At 35.9% G+C, this 22,092-nt stretch overlaps 2 protein-coding genes across 3 annotated transcripts in view; both read right to left on the bottom strand.

Annotated features, from left to right (window-relative positions):
• The window catches only part of LOC137812428 (spatacsin carboxy-terminus protein), a 37,186-nt gene extending 15,352 nt beyond the window's left edge, over positions 1 to 21,834 (bottom strand). The window contains exons 1-13 of one of the 2 annotated variants that reach the window (XM_068614396.2): positions 21,610 to 21,834; positions 20,994 to 21,175; positions 18,722 to 20,878; positions 18,043 to 18,118; positions 14,041 to 14,179; positions 10,319 to 10,574; positions 9,741 to 10,223; positions 9,483 to 9,668; positions 9,069 to 9,362; positions 8,018 to 8,638; positions 7,121 to 7,517; positions 6,873 to 7,000; positions 6,463 to 6,630 (exon numbers count right to left, since the gene is read on the bottom strand). In XM_068614396.2, the coding sequence (XP_068470497.2) occupies positions 6,463 to 6,630; positions 6,873 to 7,000; positions 7,121 to 7,517; positions 8,018 to 8,638; positions 9,069 to 9,362; positions 9,483 to 9,668; positions 9,741 to 10,223; positions 10,319 to 10,574; positions 14,041 to 14,171 (2,664 nt within the window). In that variant the 5' untranslated portion in view covers positions 14,172 to 14,179; positions 18,043 to 18,118; positions 18,722 to 20,878; positions 20,994 to 21,175; positions 21,610 to 21,834. The remainder of the gene's footprint in view (positions 1 to 6,462; positions 6,631 to 6,872; positions 7,001 to 7,120; positions 7,518 to 8,017; positions 8,639 to 9,068; positions 9,363 to 9,482; positions 9,669 to 9,740; positions 10,224 to 10,318; positions 10,575 to 14,040; positions 14,180 to 18,042; positions 18,119 to 18,721; positions 20,879 to 20,993; positions 21,176 to 21,609) is intronic. The other variant, XM_068614395.2, reaches the window with a different exon arrangement.
• Positions 4,105 to 5,451, bottom strand: LOC150029182 (uncharacterized). Its single transcript, XM_090298956.1, has one exon. The coding sequence runs from the start codon at positions 5,449 to 5,451 to the stop codon at positions 4,105 to 4,107; it is 1,347 nt and encodes a 448-aa protein (XP_090155082.1).
• Positions 21,835 to 22,092: the final 258 nt, after the last annotated feature.

Genomic DNA, 22,092 nt, shown 5'->3' on the forward strand with positions numbered 1-22,092 from the left:
CATGCAGATTTTGTGTTATGATTGTTTACTGCATAACATTGCTTTCCTAAAATAACATTTGATTAGGGAAAAAACCCTTTGACCCTCAAGAAAATTCTCACATAATTATTAAGTCTTACAGCACACCAGAAACTGCATAGAATTCAGTCACAATGATACTCGTTTAGTTTGTAGCCAGAAAATAAAGCAATTTGAAAGAAATGTAATTAGCTATTGAGCTCAAACATATGAAGCATGAGAAATGTTTGGTGGAAAATACACAAGATAAAAGCTACAGAATAGTCCCTGATTGATAATTGCCAGTTCTTCACAGTATAACAAACATAATGCATGACATGTGCTTTTAAGACATCTTCACACAACACAAGGGAGAAACAAATATTGAATCCCATGCAATGATGGAAAATACACAGGATCAGAGGTACAGAATACCAGTCCACATAGTACTTGTGATTTGAAATCATTCTGATATAAGAGGAAAAATTGTATATCGGTTAGAAGAACTGGACCAGAACCAAAATCAAAATAACAAGGGGAGAAAGTAATTGGGTGTGCTAGTCCAACAGTTAAACGAGTTACTATTTTATAAATATGGGAAGAAATAAATATAAGATGGTGATCCATAGCAGTGAGATAGTAAGACTCAACATTATTTTTTTCTCAATTAACTTCTGGTTTGTAAAGAACACATTTTATCTTGTGATAAGAAGGGAATAGGAGGGACAGATCCATCTATCAGTATTGTGAAGACCAATAATAATAATAAAACATGAACGAAATTCTCAAGTTTAGAAGGAATAATATTTTCTTCTATTTCAATTATGAGGTCATTAGACCTATATATACATGAGTTTGCTAGTTATTTTAGGAAATATGGACAACTAATTCTAGAGAAACAAATCCCTATGATTGTGGGATTGTTTCTAAATACATAATCCTAATATTAATAGTAAGATACAGCTGTGATACAAAATAAAAATATAATAAGGATAAAATATAAAACTTCCTAAACAGTTTTGACACTCCCCCTCAAGCTGGTGAATAGATGTTCTCCATTCCCAGCTTGGATATAATTCTTTCAAAGTTACTGCAGTTCAGTCCTTTGGTGAGTATGTCTGCAAGTTGACTCTGAGTGGACACATATGGGGTGCAAATCAAGCCACTGTCGAACTTTTCCTTGATAAAATGTCTGTCCACCTCGATATGTTTAGTTCTATCATGCTGTACTGGGTTGTGGGCTATGCTAATTGCAGATTTATTGTCACAATATAACCTCATAGGTTCATCCCACCTTATCTTCAAGTCTTCCAATATAATCTTCAGCCATAGAAGTTCACATATTCCTTGGGCCATTGCTCGAAATTCTGCTTCAGCACTTGATCTAGCTACTACACTTTGTTTTTTACTCTTCCAAGTCACTAGATTTCCACCAAGGAAGGTGCAGTATCCAGTAGTTGATCTCCTATCCACAACTGACTCTGCATAATCTGCATCCGTGTATGCTTCAAGACAAACACTTTTGTTTCGTTTGAACAAAATCCCTCTTCCTAGAGTCCCTTTTAAATACTGCACAATTCTAAGGGCAGCTTGCAAATGTGCCTCCTTTGGTTGGTGCATAAATTGGCTGACTAGACTCACAGCAAAAGCAATGTCTGGCCTAGTGTGAGATAAGTAAATAAGCCTGCCCACGAGTCTTTGGTACATTTCCTTGTCCACGGCATTATCCTCCTCCGCACTTCCCAACTTTATATTTGGATCAACTGGAGTACTTGCTGGTTTGCAGGCTGTCTTTCCTGTTTCTCTAAGCAAGTCAGTAATATATTTTTGTTGAGATATGAAGATTCCTTTCTTGGAATGGGTCACTTCAATTCCCAAAAAATATTTAAGTCTCCCTAATGTCTTAATTTCAAATTCCGTGGCAAGACGTTGACTTAACGTTTGCTGCTCCTCTTTGTCATCTCCAGTTATTATAATATCATCTACATACACCAATAATATTGTTACTCCTCCTGAAACTAAATGTTTGATAAATAAAGTGTGATCTCCTTGGCTCTGTTTGTAGCCCAAACTTGTCAAAACTTTGGTGAATCTTCCAAACCATGCTCTTGGGGATTGTTTCAGCCCATATAGAGCCTTTTTTAGCTTACAAACGGTTCCAGCAGCAACCTGTCCATCATAGCCAGGGGGCAACTCCATGTATATTTCTTCTTCAAGGTCTCCATGTAGGAATGCATTCTTCACATCGAACTGCTGCATATCCCAATCATGATTTGCTGCTAATGACAATATTACTCTGACCGTGTTCATCTTAGCAACCGGAGCAAATGTCTCCAAGTAATCCACTCCATAGGTTTGAGTGAATCCTTTGGCTACTAACCTTGCCTTGTAACGCTCAATAGTCCCATCAGCCCGATACTTTACAGCGTATACCCACTTACACCCTACTGGTTTTTTTCCAGTTGGTAAGGTGACAAGCTCCCAGGTCCTGTTCTTGTTTAGTGCCTCCATTTCCACATCCATGGCTTGTTTCCATTTCCTGTCAGATAATGCTTCAGATACAGAGGAAGGTGTGGGTGTAGAGTTTAAGTTTGTGAGAAAGGTTTTATGGGTAGGAGAAAATTTTTCAAAGGATAGGAAATTTGATAGAGGGTAAAGTGGTTGTTGGGTGCAGGTTCTGGTTCCCTTTCTAAGGGCAATAGGAAGATCCAGGTTTTGATCCTCCTGTGCTTCTGAATTTTCCAAAATAAACTCATTAGAATTATTGGAATTTCTAGGATTAGAAACTGTTACCTCATGTAAAGATGGTAGGTTGGATTCTTGGACATGGATAGATTCTGGAATGACCTTTCCTCTTCTTGAATATACCAGATTTTTTCCGAATTTCCCACCACCATTAGGTGCAGATTCAACTGCTGATTCAGGTGCTTGTTCAGGAGCTGATTCAGGTCTTGCTGCTGGTTCAGGTGCTTGTTTTGTTCTTGTCTCAGTTTCAGGGACAGCAATGCTATTTGTCCCAATTTCAGGTCCAAATGCCATATTTGGAAGCATGAGAGGCTCATCTTCCTCTCTTACATTCTCCCCCTGAAGATGAGGCTGGAAGTAGCTCTCTTGTTCGTTGAATGTGACATCCCTTGACACAAAGAATCTCTTTGACGGGGGGTGAAAACACTTGTATCCTTTTTGTGTGGTTGAGTACCCTAAGAATACACATTTGACAGCCCTAGGGTCCAACTTTCCCCTTTCAATACTATGAACATGCACAAAGGATACACACCCAAATATTCTAGGTTGGAGTTTATTTGTAGGGTTTAGGTGTGGGTAGAAGGAGGATAGGACTTCCATGGGGCTTTTTGATGCTAAGATTTTAGAGGGTAACCTATTGATTAGGTAGGTGGCAGTAAGAAGGGCTTCCCCCCAAAATTTCTTAGGGACATGATTTTGAAAAAGTAGAGCTCTAGTTTGGTCTAATAAGTGCCCATTTTTTCTTTCTGCAATCCCATTCTGTTGGGGTGTGTTAACACATGAAGACTCATGAATTATCCCTTCCTTTTGGCAAAAAGAGTTTAGCACTAGGTTAAAGTAGTCCTTGGCATTATCAGACCTAATTCTCTTGATATTAACTCCAAATTGATTTTTAATCATAGACACAAACTGAACAAAAATGGAGCTAACCTCAGATTTATGTTTCAATAGGAAAACCCAAGTCACCCGTGTACAATCATCTATGAAGGTTAAAAACCACTTAGCACCTGAGATATTAGGAATATTAGCAGGACCCCAGACATCAGTATGGATAAGGAAAAAAGAGAAATGACTCATTTTATTACTAATGGGAAAAGGTACACGCTTGTGTTTCGCAAGCTCACACACCTCACAATGGAGACTCTCCACATTTAAATTCTGAAACAAGGAAGGGAAGAGTACTTTTACAACTTGAAATGAAGGGTGTCCTAGCCGACAATGATATAGTTGAGCTTTCTCTTTACTGGTCATGGTGGATTCAAATATGAGAGAGTGACTATTGATACCAAGATTAGGATCCGCCATGTAGTATAGGCCATTCCATTCTCTAGCATGTTCAATCGTCCTCCCTGAGTTCTTGTCCTAAAATACACAATAGTTGTTATGAAAAACAACGTTACAAGAGAGATCTTTTGTGAGTTTCTGTACAAAAATCAGATTGGTGGACAATTTAGGGACATGAAGGACATGTTTTAATGTTATAGATGGGCTTATTTGGACTTCTCCTTGACCTGCGGCAGTTATACATGTTCCATCTGTTGTGGAAATTTTCTTGTTGCTAGGACATGGGATATATGTGGAGAAGTATTTAGGTAGAGGGGTCATATGGTCAGTAGCACCTGAATGTAGTATCCAGAAATTGGTAAAGGGTGTATCTGAAGCAGTAAGTCCAAAAGAAAATGGAAACTTACCAGAATATGTTAAGGTGCACATACCTGAGGGCTTCTCCAATTTACTAAGGAAGGACCTTACCCTTTCTATCTCTTCATGATTCAGCTGGACAGATTCTTCTCCTTGTCCATTAAGGATGTGTGCTTGTCTTTGTCCTTCCCTTTTTGGAGGGCCTCCTTTCTGGCCCCATTCTCTGCTTGGGGGTTTTCCATGTAATTTCCAGCACTTTTCCCTTGTGTGGCGCGGCTTGTTGCAGTAGGTACACCAGACTTCCTCCTTTTTCTCTATATTGGAAAACCCGCTTTTCTTCTGGTTAGTTATCATGGTTGTTCCTCCTTCAGCTTTCATTGCTGAGCTTTCAGTAGTTGGGGTCTCCAACATCAGTCCTCTCCTGCTTTCTTCACTTCGAATAATGGCTACCACTTCATTAAGCCCTGGGACTTTCTCTTTTCCCAAGATTTGGATTCGAACCTGATCATATTCAGGATTCAGGCCTACCAAGAAATCATAGACTCTATCTTGTTCAATATACTCCTTAAGGATTGCTGAGTCTTCTGAACATTTTGCTTTTATAACTCGGTACTGATCCAATTCCATCCATAGGGACTTGAGTTGATTGGCATATTCTGTAACAGATTTGTTTCCCTGCTTGGCAGCCACAGTTTTCACTTTTACATCATATATTTGAGCAGCATCCTTGGCCTTAGAATAGGTTTGTTCTACTGCCTCCCAAATTTCCTTTGCTGATTTAAGGAACATGCAGGTATCACTGATTTCTGGGACCATTGAATTCCACAGCCATGCCATGATCATGGAGTCTTCTTCATCCCATGATTTGAACTTGGCATCCTGTTCATCAGGGGCAATATCAGTCAGGTGACTGACCTTTCCTTTTCCTTTCAAGATGGTTCTAATGAGTTGAGACCATTTGAGATAATTTTTTTCATTTAATCTATAAGCAGAATGAACATTCTGCAATTCTCCAGCAGTTTGGGATCTGTCCCCAATAGGATTCACGATCTCAGTGATCTCAGCCATCACAGTGATGAACAGTAGCGGCGGTGAACAGTAACCGTGATGAACAGTGTCGTGGTGAACAGTAACTGCGGTGAACAGTAGCCGCGGTGAAGGCTACACAGCAATGAAGGCTGCGATTAGGCCAAGGTTGTGCAGCAATGAAGGCTGCAGCAAGGCTCAATGTTGTGCAGCAATGATGGCTGCAACTTAGGGTTTTCAGGCACGGTCAGAGACTCCTAAAGATCAGGAGCTCTGATACCATCTCAAGTTTAGAAGGAATAATATTTTCTTCTATTTCAATTATGAGGTCATTAGACCTATATATACATGAGTTTGCTAGTTATTTTAGGAAATATGGACAACTAATTCTAGAGAAACAAATCCCTATGATTGTGGGATTGTTTCTAAATACATAATCCTAATATTAATAGTAAGATACAGCTGTGATACAAAATAAAAATATAATAAGGATAAAATATAAAACTTCCTAAACAGTTTTGACAGAAATAATAATAATAATAATAATAATTTAAAAATACCATATCCAATTCTTTACCCAACCTTTTGTGCTTGCAAACAGTGAAAACCCTAATCAACTTATCTTTCATCCACCATCAATTAGCTTATCTCATTATTTACTCACATGTCAAAAGTTATTAGACTATATTTCAAAATTGTCATGCAAACAAAACTGCATCACACCATGCTAGAATCTTGAGCTAAACATAAGTTGTTAGGAACAATGTTCCTTTACAAGTTGCACATAATCAGACCGGCTAGGTGGCTGGCTGAACCGAGTCAATTGAGTTCCTCATATTATGTTGCAATTGGAGTCTGTGGTACCAATAAAACTGCAAATACTATATAGCTAAACAAGATTTAGGCAGTGGAGCATTTCTTAGCAGTTTTCAAGAAAGAAAAAATTATGAAAAAAAAAAATTGAGTACAAAAATGGCGAGGCACACAATAAATCCTTGTAACAGAGACAGGGAGGATAAGAGAGAACCAAACAATCAAATTAAAAGCCCAGACCTCAAGTAAAGGACCATATAGTTCTTCAATGTGTCTTTGGATAGTGGCCTCCCAAGAGATTGCACTTATCTCAGCATGTACATCAGCGTTTATGAATAAATCGATGTCTCTGCGTAGCAAAGTTTCCCCAATAGGAAACTCAGAAAATGATTGGCATCCAAGAGGACCCTGTAATGTAATGAAAAACTAAATAACTTGAATTGCATAAATATACATGAATTGTGTCTGCAACAGCATGCAAACTACACAACTGCATACGGTACTTATAAACAAACAGAAGAGAACAAGAGATTGGAGATAAAGCTGTCCTAACAAGGCACAAAAAGCAGAGTATTTTCAAAGTAATACAGACATGTGTTATTTGAATTTAAATAAGATAAAATCACATTGAAAAGAATAATAAAAAAAACCTGGACATAAAGCTGTATCAATCTTCGTATAGGCTTAGGAAACCAGCAAGGAAGCATTTGTAAAAGTGAAGTATCACGTACGGTAGAGAAGAAGATCTCATCACGCCAATTAAGATAGTCTGATAAAGCTGCATTGCAAAATTGCGAAAGACAAAAATTGAGACAAAAAAAAAAGGTTAGTTTAAGTGCCCAAATAACTTAGGAGAATAGGGTGTGCAGGTTACCAAAAAATGAGTTTAATAGCTAACCAGTTTTTGCTTTAGGGACCAGCAAGGCCATTGTATCTTGTCCAAGACATGCCCCAACAAGTGTGCGCCACAATGTGGGGAACTTTTGCAAAGTTGGCCTAAGGTTCTCCAATGTGCACTGGGCAGAGGAATTACTATGCCGATTTACACCACCACTGTTTAAGCAGTTTTGAATTGGGACAGCAGCATGCATTAGGGTTGCCAAGGCTGCCATTTCTCCCCCTCCTTCAGCAATGTCATCGACAGTTCGAATTATTTCATCTAACTCCAGAACACTGAGATCACTTCTAGGAACTAAATCACGTGACATTATCGATCGAGAATTGGCAAGTGAGGCTTCATATTCACACCCCTTAACTCTCGATAAGAGTAGCCATCTTGCCCATTCACAATCAACCTATTAAGATGCAATATGTATCAATGCCCAATGCTAAAACCTCTTAAAAGCAAAGATCATGTTCACATGAAGGTTTTAAAGAATAGAGGTTGAATAAAATAATGAATGGGAAATAAGGAATTTTGAGCTTCTTATGTTCACAGGGATTGTGCAGCTTTGCACTAATGATAATTTTTCTCTACTTTGTTTTCCTTTTCCCCTCTATCGAGGATCCATCGTCCATATTCCAGTTACGTTTTTTCATTTCATCTAATGGAATTTCTTCTTTTATCAAAGAAAGAGGTAACCTGAATTAGTAACTAAAATTGTATTATAATACCACAGATTTAATGAAGTTTGAAAACCACCAAAAAATATGAAACACAATCTACAAATTTCAGTGCATCAGCCTCTTATGGAAGCATCCAAGCATCATAATTTGAAATAATAAACACCAAAAATAATAATCAGAATAGATCAATATAGAAACAATTACAAATAATGAACATAAAGAAACTTACTGTAGTTTCCTGTAATGCATAAAGTGAATCGTTGTCGAGGACCAGATTGTGCTGGTCAAGGTAAAGGTCCAAAAGATTTGGCAAGTTATATTGTGCACAATGGTGTACAAATATTTTATGCAAAGCTTGTACAGCTCCATCTCTAACAGATGAAGTCTTATTAAGATCATCCTCTTCGCATAACTTATCTTTGCAAGATATGAAACCTGAACGAGCTAAGAGAGCTGTTATCTCCAATGTCCCTTCCCAATATTCTTTCAGAAATATAAATCTTTTTGCAAGGTTTTCCTCCATAAGCATCCTCATCCACCCGAAACATATGTCTGGTGAAAACCTAAACATTTGGACATCTGGAACTTGCATGCATACAGAATCCAATTCTTCAAAAGAGCACAAGAAACTTCCATAATTAGAAGACTTCATATTTATATTGCCTCCATAAGATGAGGCAGGCTGTAAAACATCCAAATTGAGTTGAAGGCTTCCAGCTGATAGGACGTATGCAGGTATCAAGTTCAACAGTCTAAAGACTTCCTTCCAGTTGTTACGGCAAACATGGTATTCAAGTTGTGAATCCCACAGTATAGAATTGCTTGAATGAAAAGGTTGATCCAATATCATCTATACAAACAGATATGAATGAATAATGAAAAATAATGTTACTATAGCTAAAGATTTATGTCCTTGAAGTTAAACAAATGTGACTAAGAGCAGTGCAATGATTGGATACACAAATAGGGGTGAGTAAATTTTCATTTATAATCCTAAGAATAGAAATCTTTGGTGCTAGTAAATAGATCTTATAAAGGTGCTAGTTGAAGTTGGTAAACTAGGCACATGCATATCAAATCCAAATCACAAAGAAAACAAAAGAACATTTGCTTCCAACCTGATCCAAAAGAAATGTTGCATCAAAATACACCCAAATTTCAAGTGTTCTTACTGAAACCTCTTTTGGTCTTTAATATCATTGAGTAAATGACAACTATAAAATTGGTTTAAAATTCACATCAATACAAACATGCAGGCATGGAACAGAGAAGCAACTTACACGATCAACTGTTCTTTGATCCCAGGCATCAAACCAGACAGCAGCAGAAGCCCAATATCCAACAGGAGCATCATCCTCATCAACTTCAATGGCAGATGAGCTTTCACTAATATTAATCCATGTGTCGAACACAATTCCATCTATCTCACCACATTCAATGACATGACTATCAAATGAATGGTTATGCAAGAGCCTCAATTGATTTTCCACTGGTAAAACAGAGCCTGATGGATTGCTGGTATCTTTCAATCGGTGATTATATGTTTTCCAGAAGCTACTGCTAGGATAGAGACTCTTCTCATATACATGCACAGACAAATAAGATTACAAGCCTCAGCTCATAGAAATTTCTCTTCCCACTATTTCAACTGCACAACATTGACCACAAAATTAAGAAAAATAAATTCCACTTACCTCAATTAGTGACATATCATCCAATATCTTCCACTCATATGGTCCTAGATAACCATATCTCTTCATTTCCTCAGCAATCTGTGTGCGCAGGGATCTTCTTACCGTGCCAAACAGCAGTTGTTTAAGACAGGATTCAATGTTCTCTCCAAGTCTTTGAAGTGTAGCAACAGCAAGTTCAGTTTCACCCTATATAATTGCATTGGGTTTGTTATTTTCATTGTAATTTGTAACAGCTAATGATAATCTTACATACATTACCTTCAGAAATAATTCATAAGCAACAGCTCTGCCAATGTCACGAATTTCAGTAAATGTGTCGTGAGGCTCTCCGTCAGCAACAAAATCATTCAATTGATGAAAAAGATGCAGTTGCAGAACTGCCAAAGGAAGACGACCAGAGAGCAAAGCATCTTTAACCACAGTTTTAAGGTCTAGGTTATCGACCTTCCAGCGTGCCATCATCTCTCTAGGATTTTCCACAGGCAACACTTTCTTGTGTAAAATTCCTTCTAATGAGGTTAAATCAGATATGTTGCCAAATTCATCTGTAACCAAATGAGAATCAGAATCAACAGGCACCAGGGCAAGATGTTCATTATTGTCACTGCCTGGTAGAGGAAACGACATTTCATGTTGGTTCAACACATCCAATGACTCTAAATCTGATGGAAGAATTGAAAGATGGGAATCTTCCTGTATCATATTTGTACTTGTTAAAGATGACTCTTTTCCACTGTCGGCCTGTATATAAGAAATAAGGTACCACTTAATTTTCTGGAAAAACAATCCAACCAATTTAAGCAGAACGTAAGTAGCATAGCAATGGAGCACCATACCAATCCTTGACTGGCCCTTTGAAATATTGATCTATGCCTACATTGCAGATTTCGGATTATCTCCAAGAAATGAGATATCTCACGAAGTTTCTGAGTAAAATCCACTTCAGTTTGTAGTTTAATTGGTTCAATTGGTGGTAGAGGAAGTAATTTGGTCTTGTTACAGCTCTCTGCTATGCATGTATCTTTTTTATGTTGTAACATCCCATATTTATGAAGCATCTTTGTTGCAAAGCAAGTGGCCAGAGCAAGAAGCCTAAAGATGTTGAACAAAAAACATAATATCACAAGTCAGAATTAAAAAAATACTAGCTTGTTGCCAAATGTATACTTCAGTAGTGTTTTTTTCTCCTTAAGAATGTAAAGCCACAGACATAAATAAAAGGCACAACAAATCAAACAGAATATTGACAACCTGAGCAGTGAGATAATAGATAAATTGATATAGCCTTTGATAATACCAACCCACCCATGTGATCTAATAGCACAAAGGATCACATTACTGAATTTTTTCCCTTTTAATAAAGGGTGTGTTACATAAAAATGAATTATGCAAACACAAACTATTTCAATCATTTGCTCCAGCTAATATACCAGGTAAAACAATAAACTTGCGCTGTTTAGAAATGAAAGTAGTCAAATAGCTGAAATAAACATGAAAACAGTAAAAAATTCCCAAAAACAAATGAAAGTTGATCAAACTTTGAGAGCAAAATCCAGTATTCAAGCAGGAACAACACATGCCTACCATGCTCTATTCAATTTAAATTTGTACATGTAATAACAACAAATTACACAGGTTGCAAGTGGTAACTTCGTATAGGCCCTCAGCAGAGTCAGGCATACAGGAAAGAGGTTGGTTAATCACTAGATGGACATACAGACATTTTAATATTACCTAATTTCAGTTTCCTCGTCCAGAGTAGACACAAGGAAATTTCAGTAGTTAAAAAAGTGGAAATACTTTTACTAACAGTTCAATTCTTTTCTATGTCAGAGTATAGTCTTCACAGCTGTTATTGTTCAGTAATTCTCGGTCATTCTGTAAGCCAGTGAACTGTATTCTTTTACTGTTTAGTAATCCAACTGTATTTTGTTAGTCAATTAGCGACTGGTCCGCTATTTAGTTAGATCTATAACAGATCCTATCACTTTTTATATTGCTCCATACATTATATAGAGCTGCTTCGTATTCTTTATAGAATAATACAATAGTTTTCTTTTTCTCAGTTTCTCACTTTATGCTATCTGATGCATTTTAGTCCATTATTTTAGTATTGTTTGAGCTAGGATTACTTGCATAATAAATTGTTTAAACCTTTCTCCTGCATGATTTGTTTTTTCTCTTTTATCAAACATATTACATTTTTGGGTTTTTTATGTATCAGAATTGTTCAACTCAAGTGAAGGGGTTAACTTGCTAGAATAGGTTAACTCATTTTGAATTACCTATCTGACACCTGTGTAGATCATCATACGATTTTGTATTTTACTAATGTAAGAATCCATATAGAGGAATGAATAAGCTTAAGAGATTATTGAGATCTCTTAGACATTTTCTCATATTTTCAATCTTAAAATGGTATCAAAATCCATCATAGCAAAGTTTGTTTAGCCCATTGTGACACCAACCTTAATATTTAGTCTCATCACGTTTGACATGTCCAATTCTCAACATGAGTAAGTGTGTTGAAAATTTCACATTGACAAAAGTTATTATGACCAAATTATAATATATATATATATATATGTGTGTATGTGTGTGTGGGTGTGTGTGGGTGTATGTATATATATAAGTGGTACAAACCATATCTTGAAACTGGTTTTGTAGGGTTAAGTTAAGCCTAAAAGCGTGAGCACAGACATTTTCGGATGGAATTAGAGCATAATTGGTTAATGCCAAAATATGCACGTTTCTAGCAATATTTTATTGTTTTATTATATTTTCTTTTAGTGTGGACCTAATGTTGTTGAGCCCATGCTTTAAATAGGCACTTTGCTGTGCTAGGTTAAGTATTCTAAACTCTAAGCAAGAGTGAAGGACTTCCTTATCATCTTATCTATTTGGACTTTCTAATTTGCTCTTTGTTTTCTTTAGGATGACTAGTAGTTCTTTTTATTTTGGTTTGGGGCTTAGCCCTTGATGACTATTGATTTTAATTGATTTCTCTTTTTATCTTTTGATTTCTCTTCTCTTGTTTTCATTTATGTGAAATGTTTAACAATTGTTTTACATCTTCACAAATGCTTAGGAAAGGACTCAGAGGTGAACTTAAATGTTGAACCTACAGGAGAGAGACTTAGGTTTTAAATCACGATATTAGACTTGATCTTTCAAGAATCTAGGAATTAACAAAGAACTTAATGGGTTTAAATGGAAATTGCTACCACAAGAGTAAGGGTCAATTCAAATAGATACATCTTCGTATCCTAAGAGGGAATGTAGGTTACCTTAGGTTAATTCACCTTCAAAGAAACTCAAAAGAGCATAGAAATAAAGAGATTAAGTCAAAAAGGAAATCTTGGTGTGAAACCCATTCCTGGAAGTTTTCTTGCATAAATTTTATCTCAATTATATTGCACCCTTGTTTCAATTCTTGATTTTCTCCTTGAATTCATATTTCACAATCAGTTTTCAACACCATTTTTACCATAAAACAGTTTAGTCAACCGGACCATTTATTGGGTATTGAAGTAAAACACCTTCTTTGTTACTTTCTCAAGGGGAATATATTCATGATTTACTAAATCAGGCCACAATGAGTACGATGCTACTCATCTACCTGGAGGACTCAAACTTACTATTGGTCCATTGTCGGTGTTCTGCAGTCATCGTCATCACTCATCCAGAAATCAACTATAGTGTCAAGGTAGTTTGCCGATTTATGAGACAACCTTTGAATTCTCATAGGCAAGTTGTAAAGCAAATTATAAGATACCGACAAATAAATTCTGACCATGGTCTTCTTCTCCTTCAAACAAGACTGCAGAAGCACCAATTTCCCCTCTATGCCTATTGTGATGTTGATTGGGGATCTGATGTGGATTATTGCAGATCCACCTTTGGTGCCTACTCATAGTCTTGACAGCTGTAACTATTCATAATCCATTTTTCATTCTGTTTTTCATTGAACTGAATTCTGTTACTGTTTAGTAATCCAGCTGTATTCTATTAGTGACTAATCTGTTAATCAGTTAACAGCTGTAACTATTCATAATCCAGTTGTTATTCTTTTATTCATTGAACTGAATTCTGTTACTGTTTAGTAATCCAGCTGTATTCCATTAGTGACTAATCTGTTAATCAGTTAACAGCTGTAACTATTCATAATCCAGTTGTCATTCTGTTATTCGTTGAACTGAATTCTATTAGTGACTAATCTATTATTCAGTTAGATCTATAACTGATCTTATAACTCTGTACATTGTTTTATTCGTAGAGCCACTCCGTATTATTTATAAAATCATACAATAGTTTTCTTTTTCTCAATTTCTCTCTATATATACTATTCTAACATTCTAAAATTAATGAATAATTGATATAGATATCCTAAAGAAACAAGCCTTTATAGGGCCAATGCGATGTCATGTTACATCTTTGGAGGAGGACTAAAATGGACATTGGCTCCATATTACTCAGATGACATGCCTATCAAGTAGCAAACTGGTGAGAATGATAAAGGACAAAATATACGTATGTTAGCAATGACAAATAAATTTACCTTGAAGCAGCAGAAGTCTCATTATCATTACCGCTTTTATTAAGTATAAGACACACTGCAGCAAAAAGCAATCTCAGAATCCCCTCTTCTGCTAGATCAACATCCACAAGCATTTCCAAAGATCTGTTCATCAATAAAACTGGAAAGTGAATTTCATTAGATAATATTTGCCATAGAAAAACCTAAAGAGTGCCAGAAATACACTTTCTATCACTTTTCTGACACATTCTCTAGTATTGCTGAAATATATTCGAAATTGACTCAAAAAATGAGAACATTTTCAGCCAATAATCAAGAATGTTGAAAAGAATGTCTTACAGAGAGTATATGCTGTTAACATGTCTCAAAACCTACAGAAAAAACACAATATAATACATCTCTTTTACAACTTCACTTACTCTTAACCATCGTAAAAGACATGACAACTTAATTTGTCTAGTCTAAACTATATCAAAATGTAAAATTAAGAATGGATATCTGTTGATAAAGGAGTGCCAGATCTAGGGTGGCTTGTCACACATCCTAAAAGTTCCTTGAAAGAATAATAATCAAACATTTGGTGAATATGCTTGATAAATATGAAAATTAGTAGAACAAAAAAGGAATCTCTCACAACCATTTAATCAAAAATAAGATTACAATAGTAAAATGAGTCATGCATCCCCTTTTCCCAAGCCTAAACATTTTCTCCGAGCAATCCTATCTACTGTGCCATCTATATTTCGAATTCAATCTAGACTGATTTGACTCACTTTGCTTGGCCTTCATTTCATGACAAACTTGTGCAAACAATCTCCAAGAGTCACCAAGCTGCCCACAATTCAACATACACAATCCAAGTATTGGCAATGAACCCATTGGAGTCAAACCATATGATGACAGTCATCATCATTGAACCTTCTTCCCCACATCTTCAAATTATTCTTGATTGTGCATTTCTCAGGGAAAAGCAGGAAGACAAATTTATTGAGTTGAACATTCAACAAGCATATCTCATTAAATGCTAAAGAACTTCCTCCCCCAAGCAGCCAAACCCATTTGCAACTATTGGAGTCCCCACAATGACTAGGGATATGCTAATCTTTATCAACTTAGAGTTCCTTAGCCTTGTTATTTTTATTTTTGGTTAAGTACATTGTAAGCTAGTTTTGTAAGGTTGAGTTGTGCTTAAAGTCCACTTTCTATGATGGTACCACATTCTATCCTAGCAAGGCTTGTTAGACCATTGTGTCACCCTTATCGTGCTATCCACTAATAACAAGTCTCACGCTTGAGATGTCCACTCCTTAGCATGAGATGTATGTTGGAAGTCTTATACTGACTAGAGATATGGTCAAATTATAATATTAAGTGGGAGCAAACTTCCTCTTATAAGACGGTTTATGAAATTTAGTTAAGCTTAAAGTCTACTTTCTAAGAGCCATATACCCAAATATTAAGGTAGATCGAGAAAAAATACAATTCAGCCCAAATTCAAACAACTTGCAGTAAAATGCCAAAAGTTGGAATATGGTGATAGCCAATTATTCAAAAGAGTTGACAGAAGTCATATGACCGAATAATTGGATGGTCTAATCCCACCTGTTAATTTTGATCTAAGGCCTATGAGACTCCTCTCATTAAAAACTAGCCCTCATGAAACATATTTGTGTATGCATAAACAAATGAGTATGGCGAACTGACATCAAGTTTTGGCACCAACTTCTTACAATTGATCTCACCTTCATCCAATGGTCTTAATTAATATGGAAAATCTTCTCACATCTCCTTTAATTTAATTTCTCTTTCTATTGACTTTTTTTATTCTCCTTTAGTAACACTTACTATCTCTTTTCATCTCGCCTGCATTCTCCACTTAATGATAGTTTCATTTTCACACAAGTTTTTCAAATATATTCCTCCATTCTTATTCTTGTTCATATCACATCCTACTCCTCTCCATTCTTTTCCAAATAAAAGAAAAGTACTGCTGCAAGTTGCTGAATCAGTTGAACTGCTTTATCCGGTATTATCCAAAGCTAGGCACAAAGTATTCACCAAAGCCAATAATTGCTCAGGAAGTCAGAACATACCCCAAGTTTCCTCATTGTTAATGCTGGCAATGATGACAACTACTACAGTCTCAGAGTGGTCAGTTCAATTGTAATTTATAATATAACGTAAACAGTTTAAACCTTTAAATCTCGTTCTAACAACATCCATCTAAAATTGCTTAATTAGAAAAACTTTTATGAGAATCCAATAGTCTACAAAAAGGAGAGAGGTTTCTCAAATTGTGGCAGCAGCGAAATCAATTCTAGAGATGTTAAAATCCCTCAGACAAAATGGGTAAAGGAAATGAAAGATTTTATTCAATTGACAGAACAAGCTCAATCTACAACTGCTACAATCTTAATGCCTACTTCCTTCTTTATTTATTTGCCTTACAAACCCTCTCTAACTAACTAATCAACCCCTTCAACTAACTACAATAACTTTCCCAAAGTAACTTCCTAATTCTTTGGAAGTGATCTGCAACAATTCAGGTTGAAGCAATTTCATAACTACCCCATGTGGTGCTCACTTTTTGGCCAGAATATATGTGTTTCTGGAGTTAGAGGAAAATAGGTTTTAGATAAATGATAGGGGTCCTCATGAAGGAGACAGAATACAGTTCACACTATGTAGGAGAAAGAAAAAAATGGACATTGCTAAAAGAGAAGAAAATTAGAAAATGGCACATGATAAGATTTTAAAATAAGTTGGATCATTTAGAAGCAGCTATATAAGCAAAGTTAGCACGAACACAAAAATTGTGCATTGATCCTCTCCCTTTCTCTCCTATTCTATCTATACACACAAACGTGTGTGCATGCATTACATAGTTCAATGATCAAACTGTGGACCAGCAACTTTTACAAGTTTGAATGACCAGTCTGGTAGAATTAGAACCTTGTACATGCACAATAAATATACTAGCTAACAAGAAGGTCCCTGTTCCTATCTCCCACTCCAAACCAAAAGGAATACCTAGTGATTATCTGCCATCATAGTTAATATAACAACAACAAAAGCCTTCTTTCACTAGGTAGGAATTAATACAATCAAGTCATCTGATCATGTCAACAGCCACCAGAGATAAGATATTATATTTCAATACTGAACAAACTGCATTGAATGGGGATAAATCAACTAAAAAAATGCTGATAACCGCCCAATATTTCCACTTAACATTGTGAATATTCTCTTTGCAAACTCTACAGTTTCTGCCACATGCCTCCTAGGTTGTTTGCTAGATGGAGAACTAACACTCATGGTTTTCCTGGTTCTTATCAGTAATATTAATGTTATAAAACCCAAATAAGACAGCAAGTTTGACCAGTGAGTGGTGAGCACATAATGTGAGACTTAACACAATCCCTCACACCCAGCATAATGAAGAAGCTCCAAAGATGCTACAATAAGGCAGGCTAGGGGTGATCACTTAAGACAGCTTTTCAACACAGCTAATCCTAATACCACTGCCTGACAAGTCATAGTTTTGCTAGCTATTCAAGCCCAAACAACTGCAAAACCACTGATTTTACTAGAGATATTAATAACTATATATTTTATTCAAATAATAATTTGGTGCCTCTGTCCAAAGCTGTATGGGACTTGTCTCTTCAAATTTGTTTAATATTATATTTTGAATAGTGTAAAGGATACATTATAGAACTAGTGATTTCATGTCTTGGAAGAAACCAAAAATATAAATATATTACACAGAATAACGTTGAATAAAATTACGAGCAATTGCATTAAATTTATATTTTTAAGTCTATCCTGTGACTCAATAGTTGGATTACTGAGCCACTAATCCAACTCCTCGATCATGTTGATACACTGTCTAAGGATAATATCCAACTTCCCTTCTTCCTCAAATAACACACTATGAGCATGACCACAGATTATGGCACAAAATCGACACTTCAAAGCAAATGGAGTATAAATCAAGCCTGCATTGAGTAAATTTTGGTTTACCTTTCTATTTCATAAAATTTCAAGTGGTCCAATGCTATTTGTAACTGACGAATACGAGATACTTTGATGTCCCATCCTGACAAAGAATAAATAAATAAATAACCACGCACCTAAAATAGTTGCACTGAATTCTAAAGCAGGGTGTCACCATATTATACAAACACCTAAAATTCTAAAACCAAAAAATTAAATTAATAGACAATTTTCTGGTTTCTATAACAACAACAATAATTATTATTATTATTATCTTGAAATAGAGGTAATTTCTGCCAACAAAAGGCAAGAAAAAAATACCAAAAACAGCAAATCAGGACAAGTGGATTGGTAATGGTCCACATGAGGATGTTAACAAATATAACGCCAAAAATCACCCTAATTCACCTAACTAGCTAGCGTTCAAATCCTTAACACTTTAAAATATCAAAAGGTATTTTATGTACAGAAGTTGGACTAGAACAATTATCTTTTAAAAAAAATCATTTAATGAGGTGTAAATTTTATTCAAAAGAAATAATCACTGCAATGAAACAAAGTCCTTTATAGAAAAAAGGAACCATCACTTTGAATAGGAGAAACGTAAATTATGATATCCCCATTCCAGAAACTTGTGAAAAAAATTGATTACATACCCTTCTGGTGAATGAATATTATAAATAAATGCAAAATGAAAATTACATACCATTTTTCAAACATAACTGCTCTGCCACTTCAGTGCCTTCATACAGAAGTACTCTGTCCAAAACTTCAACTTTCCAAGGAGAAAACCTTTTCGTTTGTTCTTTTATTTCTAGATTGTCTTTTAGCAGAACTGAAATCCCTATATCCTTACTTGATTGGCAATAACCAATGTACTCAACAGGAAAAAAATTTGGAGAAATTGAAATGGACGGAATATATACAGATAGACCACCTTCTCTCACAATATAAAAACATCCTTGGAATGTGCAACCAATTGCTTCTCCAGCAACATCTTTTCCATCAAAGTGGTATACTTCATCATATACACTGTCTAAGAAGTTGTCATCATGGACTTCTAACTTCATTTGCAGATTAAAATGAATAAGTTGAGAACCATTTTGATCCTTTAAACACTTCGTCCTAGAGAAAATAGTAATTCCCAAAGGAGAAAAACAAATAGAATCATCCTCACATACTCTAAAATTGGGAATGAGTATCTTTCTCATAACAGGTGATTTGACATCATATCCATGAAATTTGTGACCATTATTTACTTTAGAAGTAGCAGAAAAACCACTTGAATGGAAGCTATACAAATCCCCCTTTTCTTTTAATGCACAGCCATTAATATTCTGAAGTGCATTACCTGCCACAGCTTTGTCTGAGGAAGCAACACTTCCATATTTTATGTTCAAATCACTTGATTGAAAATATCCAGATAAATTAGAGTATAGATCAAGATCAGAACCACCAACTCCCCAGCCAACTAACATTCCCAACCCAAATTGCTGACAATGTGGAAGCAACTTCTCGGATGAGTACTTTTTGTCAAGAATATATTCCCCCAAAGATATCACATAGATCACACCATATTCATCAACCACAGCTAAAAGGGAGGTATGAGAAGCTACAACTAACCTCTTGAATGATCTCCTAAATGAATCACTCTTCCGATCAGACATGTTATCCTCAATGCCACACTCCTTTCTAGCATATATATCATCATTTGAATACAGATTTTCTAACCCTTGCAAATCAAAATGAGGATTAAGTCCACATGCCTGTGAAACATTTAAGTGTGTCACATATTCACCGGACATTGCAGAATAGAGAACAATCAATCCAGAGGAATTAAGACAAACAAGAAGATTATCAGAAAATTGGAAATCCATCCACTCAACTGCCTGAGCAATGTTTATTCTTTCATCAAGCTTCACCGTTGAAACCCACTGAATACCCCAACTATGTACTTGGGCAACAAGAAGTAAATTTCTGTTCCTGCAGCTTTGATTTGCATCACTAATATTGACAGAATCGTCATGGATTAATGTAAAATAAAATCCTACCAAGCAATATGAAGCACTTGAGAACACTTTGGGGCATTCATAGAACCCATTAGCCACAATGCCAAATACACTGGAAAAAATATCAAACTTAGTATCTGAATCAACTGGTTCCTGCCCATTTCCCTTGCTTTGGACTGATTTTTCTCCAAGGAGATGGTCCAAAGATAGTCTTCCACGAAATATGCTAAAAGAAACCACTTTTGTGGAGCAAGGAAATCCATTATTCTCAGGGAATTTGGTGCATAGAATACCATCAGATACAATAGTTTCAACTTTTGTGAAAAATGACTCCAAGTATCTCTTAGTAGCAGAGCCACTTAATGGTTCAACTCCGTCATCTCCACCCATCAAATTTACATTCTCACCTCCAGAGACTCCATGACTAATGTTAGAAGATAATGTAGCAATGGGCCCCCATTCCACCCACCTGCCTTTCCTAAAGTTACCCTCTAACGAGGCTTGATCCATTCCATTGGTTTTAGTTAGTTTGGGGAAGGCATGGACTGTTACCCCACATCTTCCAGAAACAAATAGAACTTCTGTAAATGAAGCATCATTGTGCTGATCATAGCCGTCCTCACATCGTGCCCAGGTCAATGAGTTCACATCACTAATGAATGGGTAACTATTGGACCTTGAACATTTAGTTCCAGTAAGATCAGTAACAATATCCGATCCTGAAGTGCAAGGTGAATCATTTATCAAAACTGAACAACTAGGCCTAGAGGATGCCTCCAAGGAAACATTAGATGACCCTGGATTGTGTATATCGTAACCATCACCCCCTTCAGCACCACCAGAAAGAAACTCTCCTGCGAGTAAAAAAACAAATGCAACATATTAGAACATGTAATCAACTAATCCAAAACACGGACAATTGAAAATAAAATAAAAATAAACTTAAGAATAAAGAAAAACAGTAATCACCTTTACCCAAAGGAAGCAAAAGAGCCTCCCTTCCATGAGAATGTAAAAGCAGTATCTCTCTTGTAGGAGAAATAAAAGCTTCACGAAAGTCCGAAAGCCCAATCCGGGTCTCAGACGGGTCCCAATTGTGCAATTGAAGTATAGCTGGATCCTCACTGCCCAAGGGAAAATCCATCCTGCCCCTGATTCAACCAAGGGCATATTCAGCAAAACAAAATATCATTAAAATAAATAATAAAAAAATTCCAGTCATCCAAATTCCAAAAACCTATTCATCGCCAACTTCAACATTCAAAAGATCAACCTAAACGATCTAACAAGGCTCGCAACACATGAAACTTAACTATCATATACTCTATAATAAACAAAAACTAGCAATAACCGACTAAGTCTGTTTTCTATTTCATTTCCACAATTCTTATTCTCTTAATTTTTAAAACAACCGTGAATCGGTGGTGGTGAAATCTAATGTTCCAATCGAAAACACGTCCAACCTCCAATCCGGATTCAACAGAATATTCCAAAAGATAATCGGCGAGTCCAAATACCATCAGAAAACGAAGAGAACTCAAAATTGGAATCCAGAAAAAATTGAAAAGTATAAAAGATGTGGAACCTGGAGTGAAGCAATTAGAAAGGGGAATCGTTCCTTTGCATGGATATATGTAGAGAGAGAAGAGAAGAAACGAGTGTGAGTGAGATAAACGAAGAGAGGTTTTGGTTTGGGGTTGAGATGAGAATCGAGCGAATTTTAGCGCATTGTGAATAGAACTAACACGAAGATGGTTTCCTTTGTCACTGTGCGCTTCTCTTCTCTTCCGATCCAACTCCGTTTTCTTCTTATTTTTTTTCTTTTTTTACTCTAAATAAAGCTCAAATTATTATTTATTTATTTAAAAATATTTATGGGGAGGAAAGAAAAATTTCTATAACCAACTAATTTTTTTAACCCATCCCTCAAAAAGCACACATTAAAAAATAAAAAAAATTATATATGTAATTCGAGGAATATATATTTTATTTATTACTAAAACTTATAACAAATAAATGTTAAATATATTGAAATTTATAATAATGAATGCCTTTTGACAAATAAATT

Source organism: Phaseolus vulgaris, chromosome 2, assembly GCF_051622355.1.
Source record: "Phaseolus vulgaris cultivar YP4 chromosome 2, ASM5162235v1, whole genome shotgun sequence".
Taxonomy (NCBI): domain Eukaryota; kingdom Viridiplantae; phylum Streptophyta; class Magnoliopsida; order Fabales; family Fabaceae; genus Phaseolus; species Phaseolus vulgaris.

Excerpts from the sequence above, each read along its gene's own strand:
- LOC150029182 (XM_090298956.1), bottom strand. The coding sequence starts at position 5,451 with ATGGCTGAGATCACTGAGATCGTGAATCCTATTGGGGACAGATCCCAA.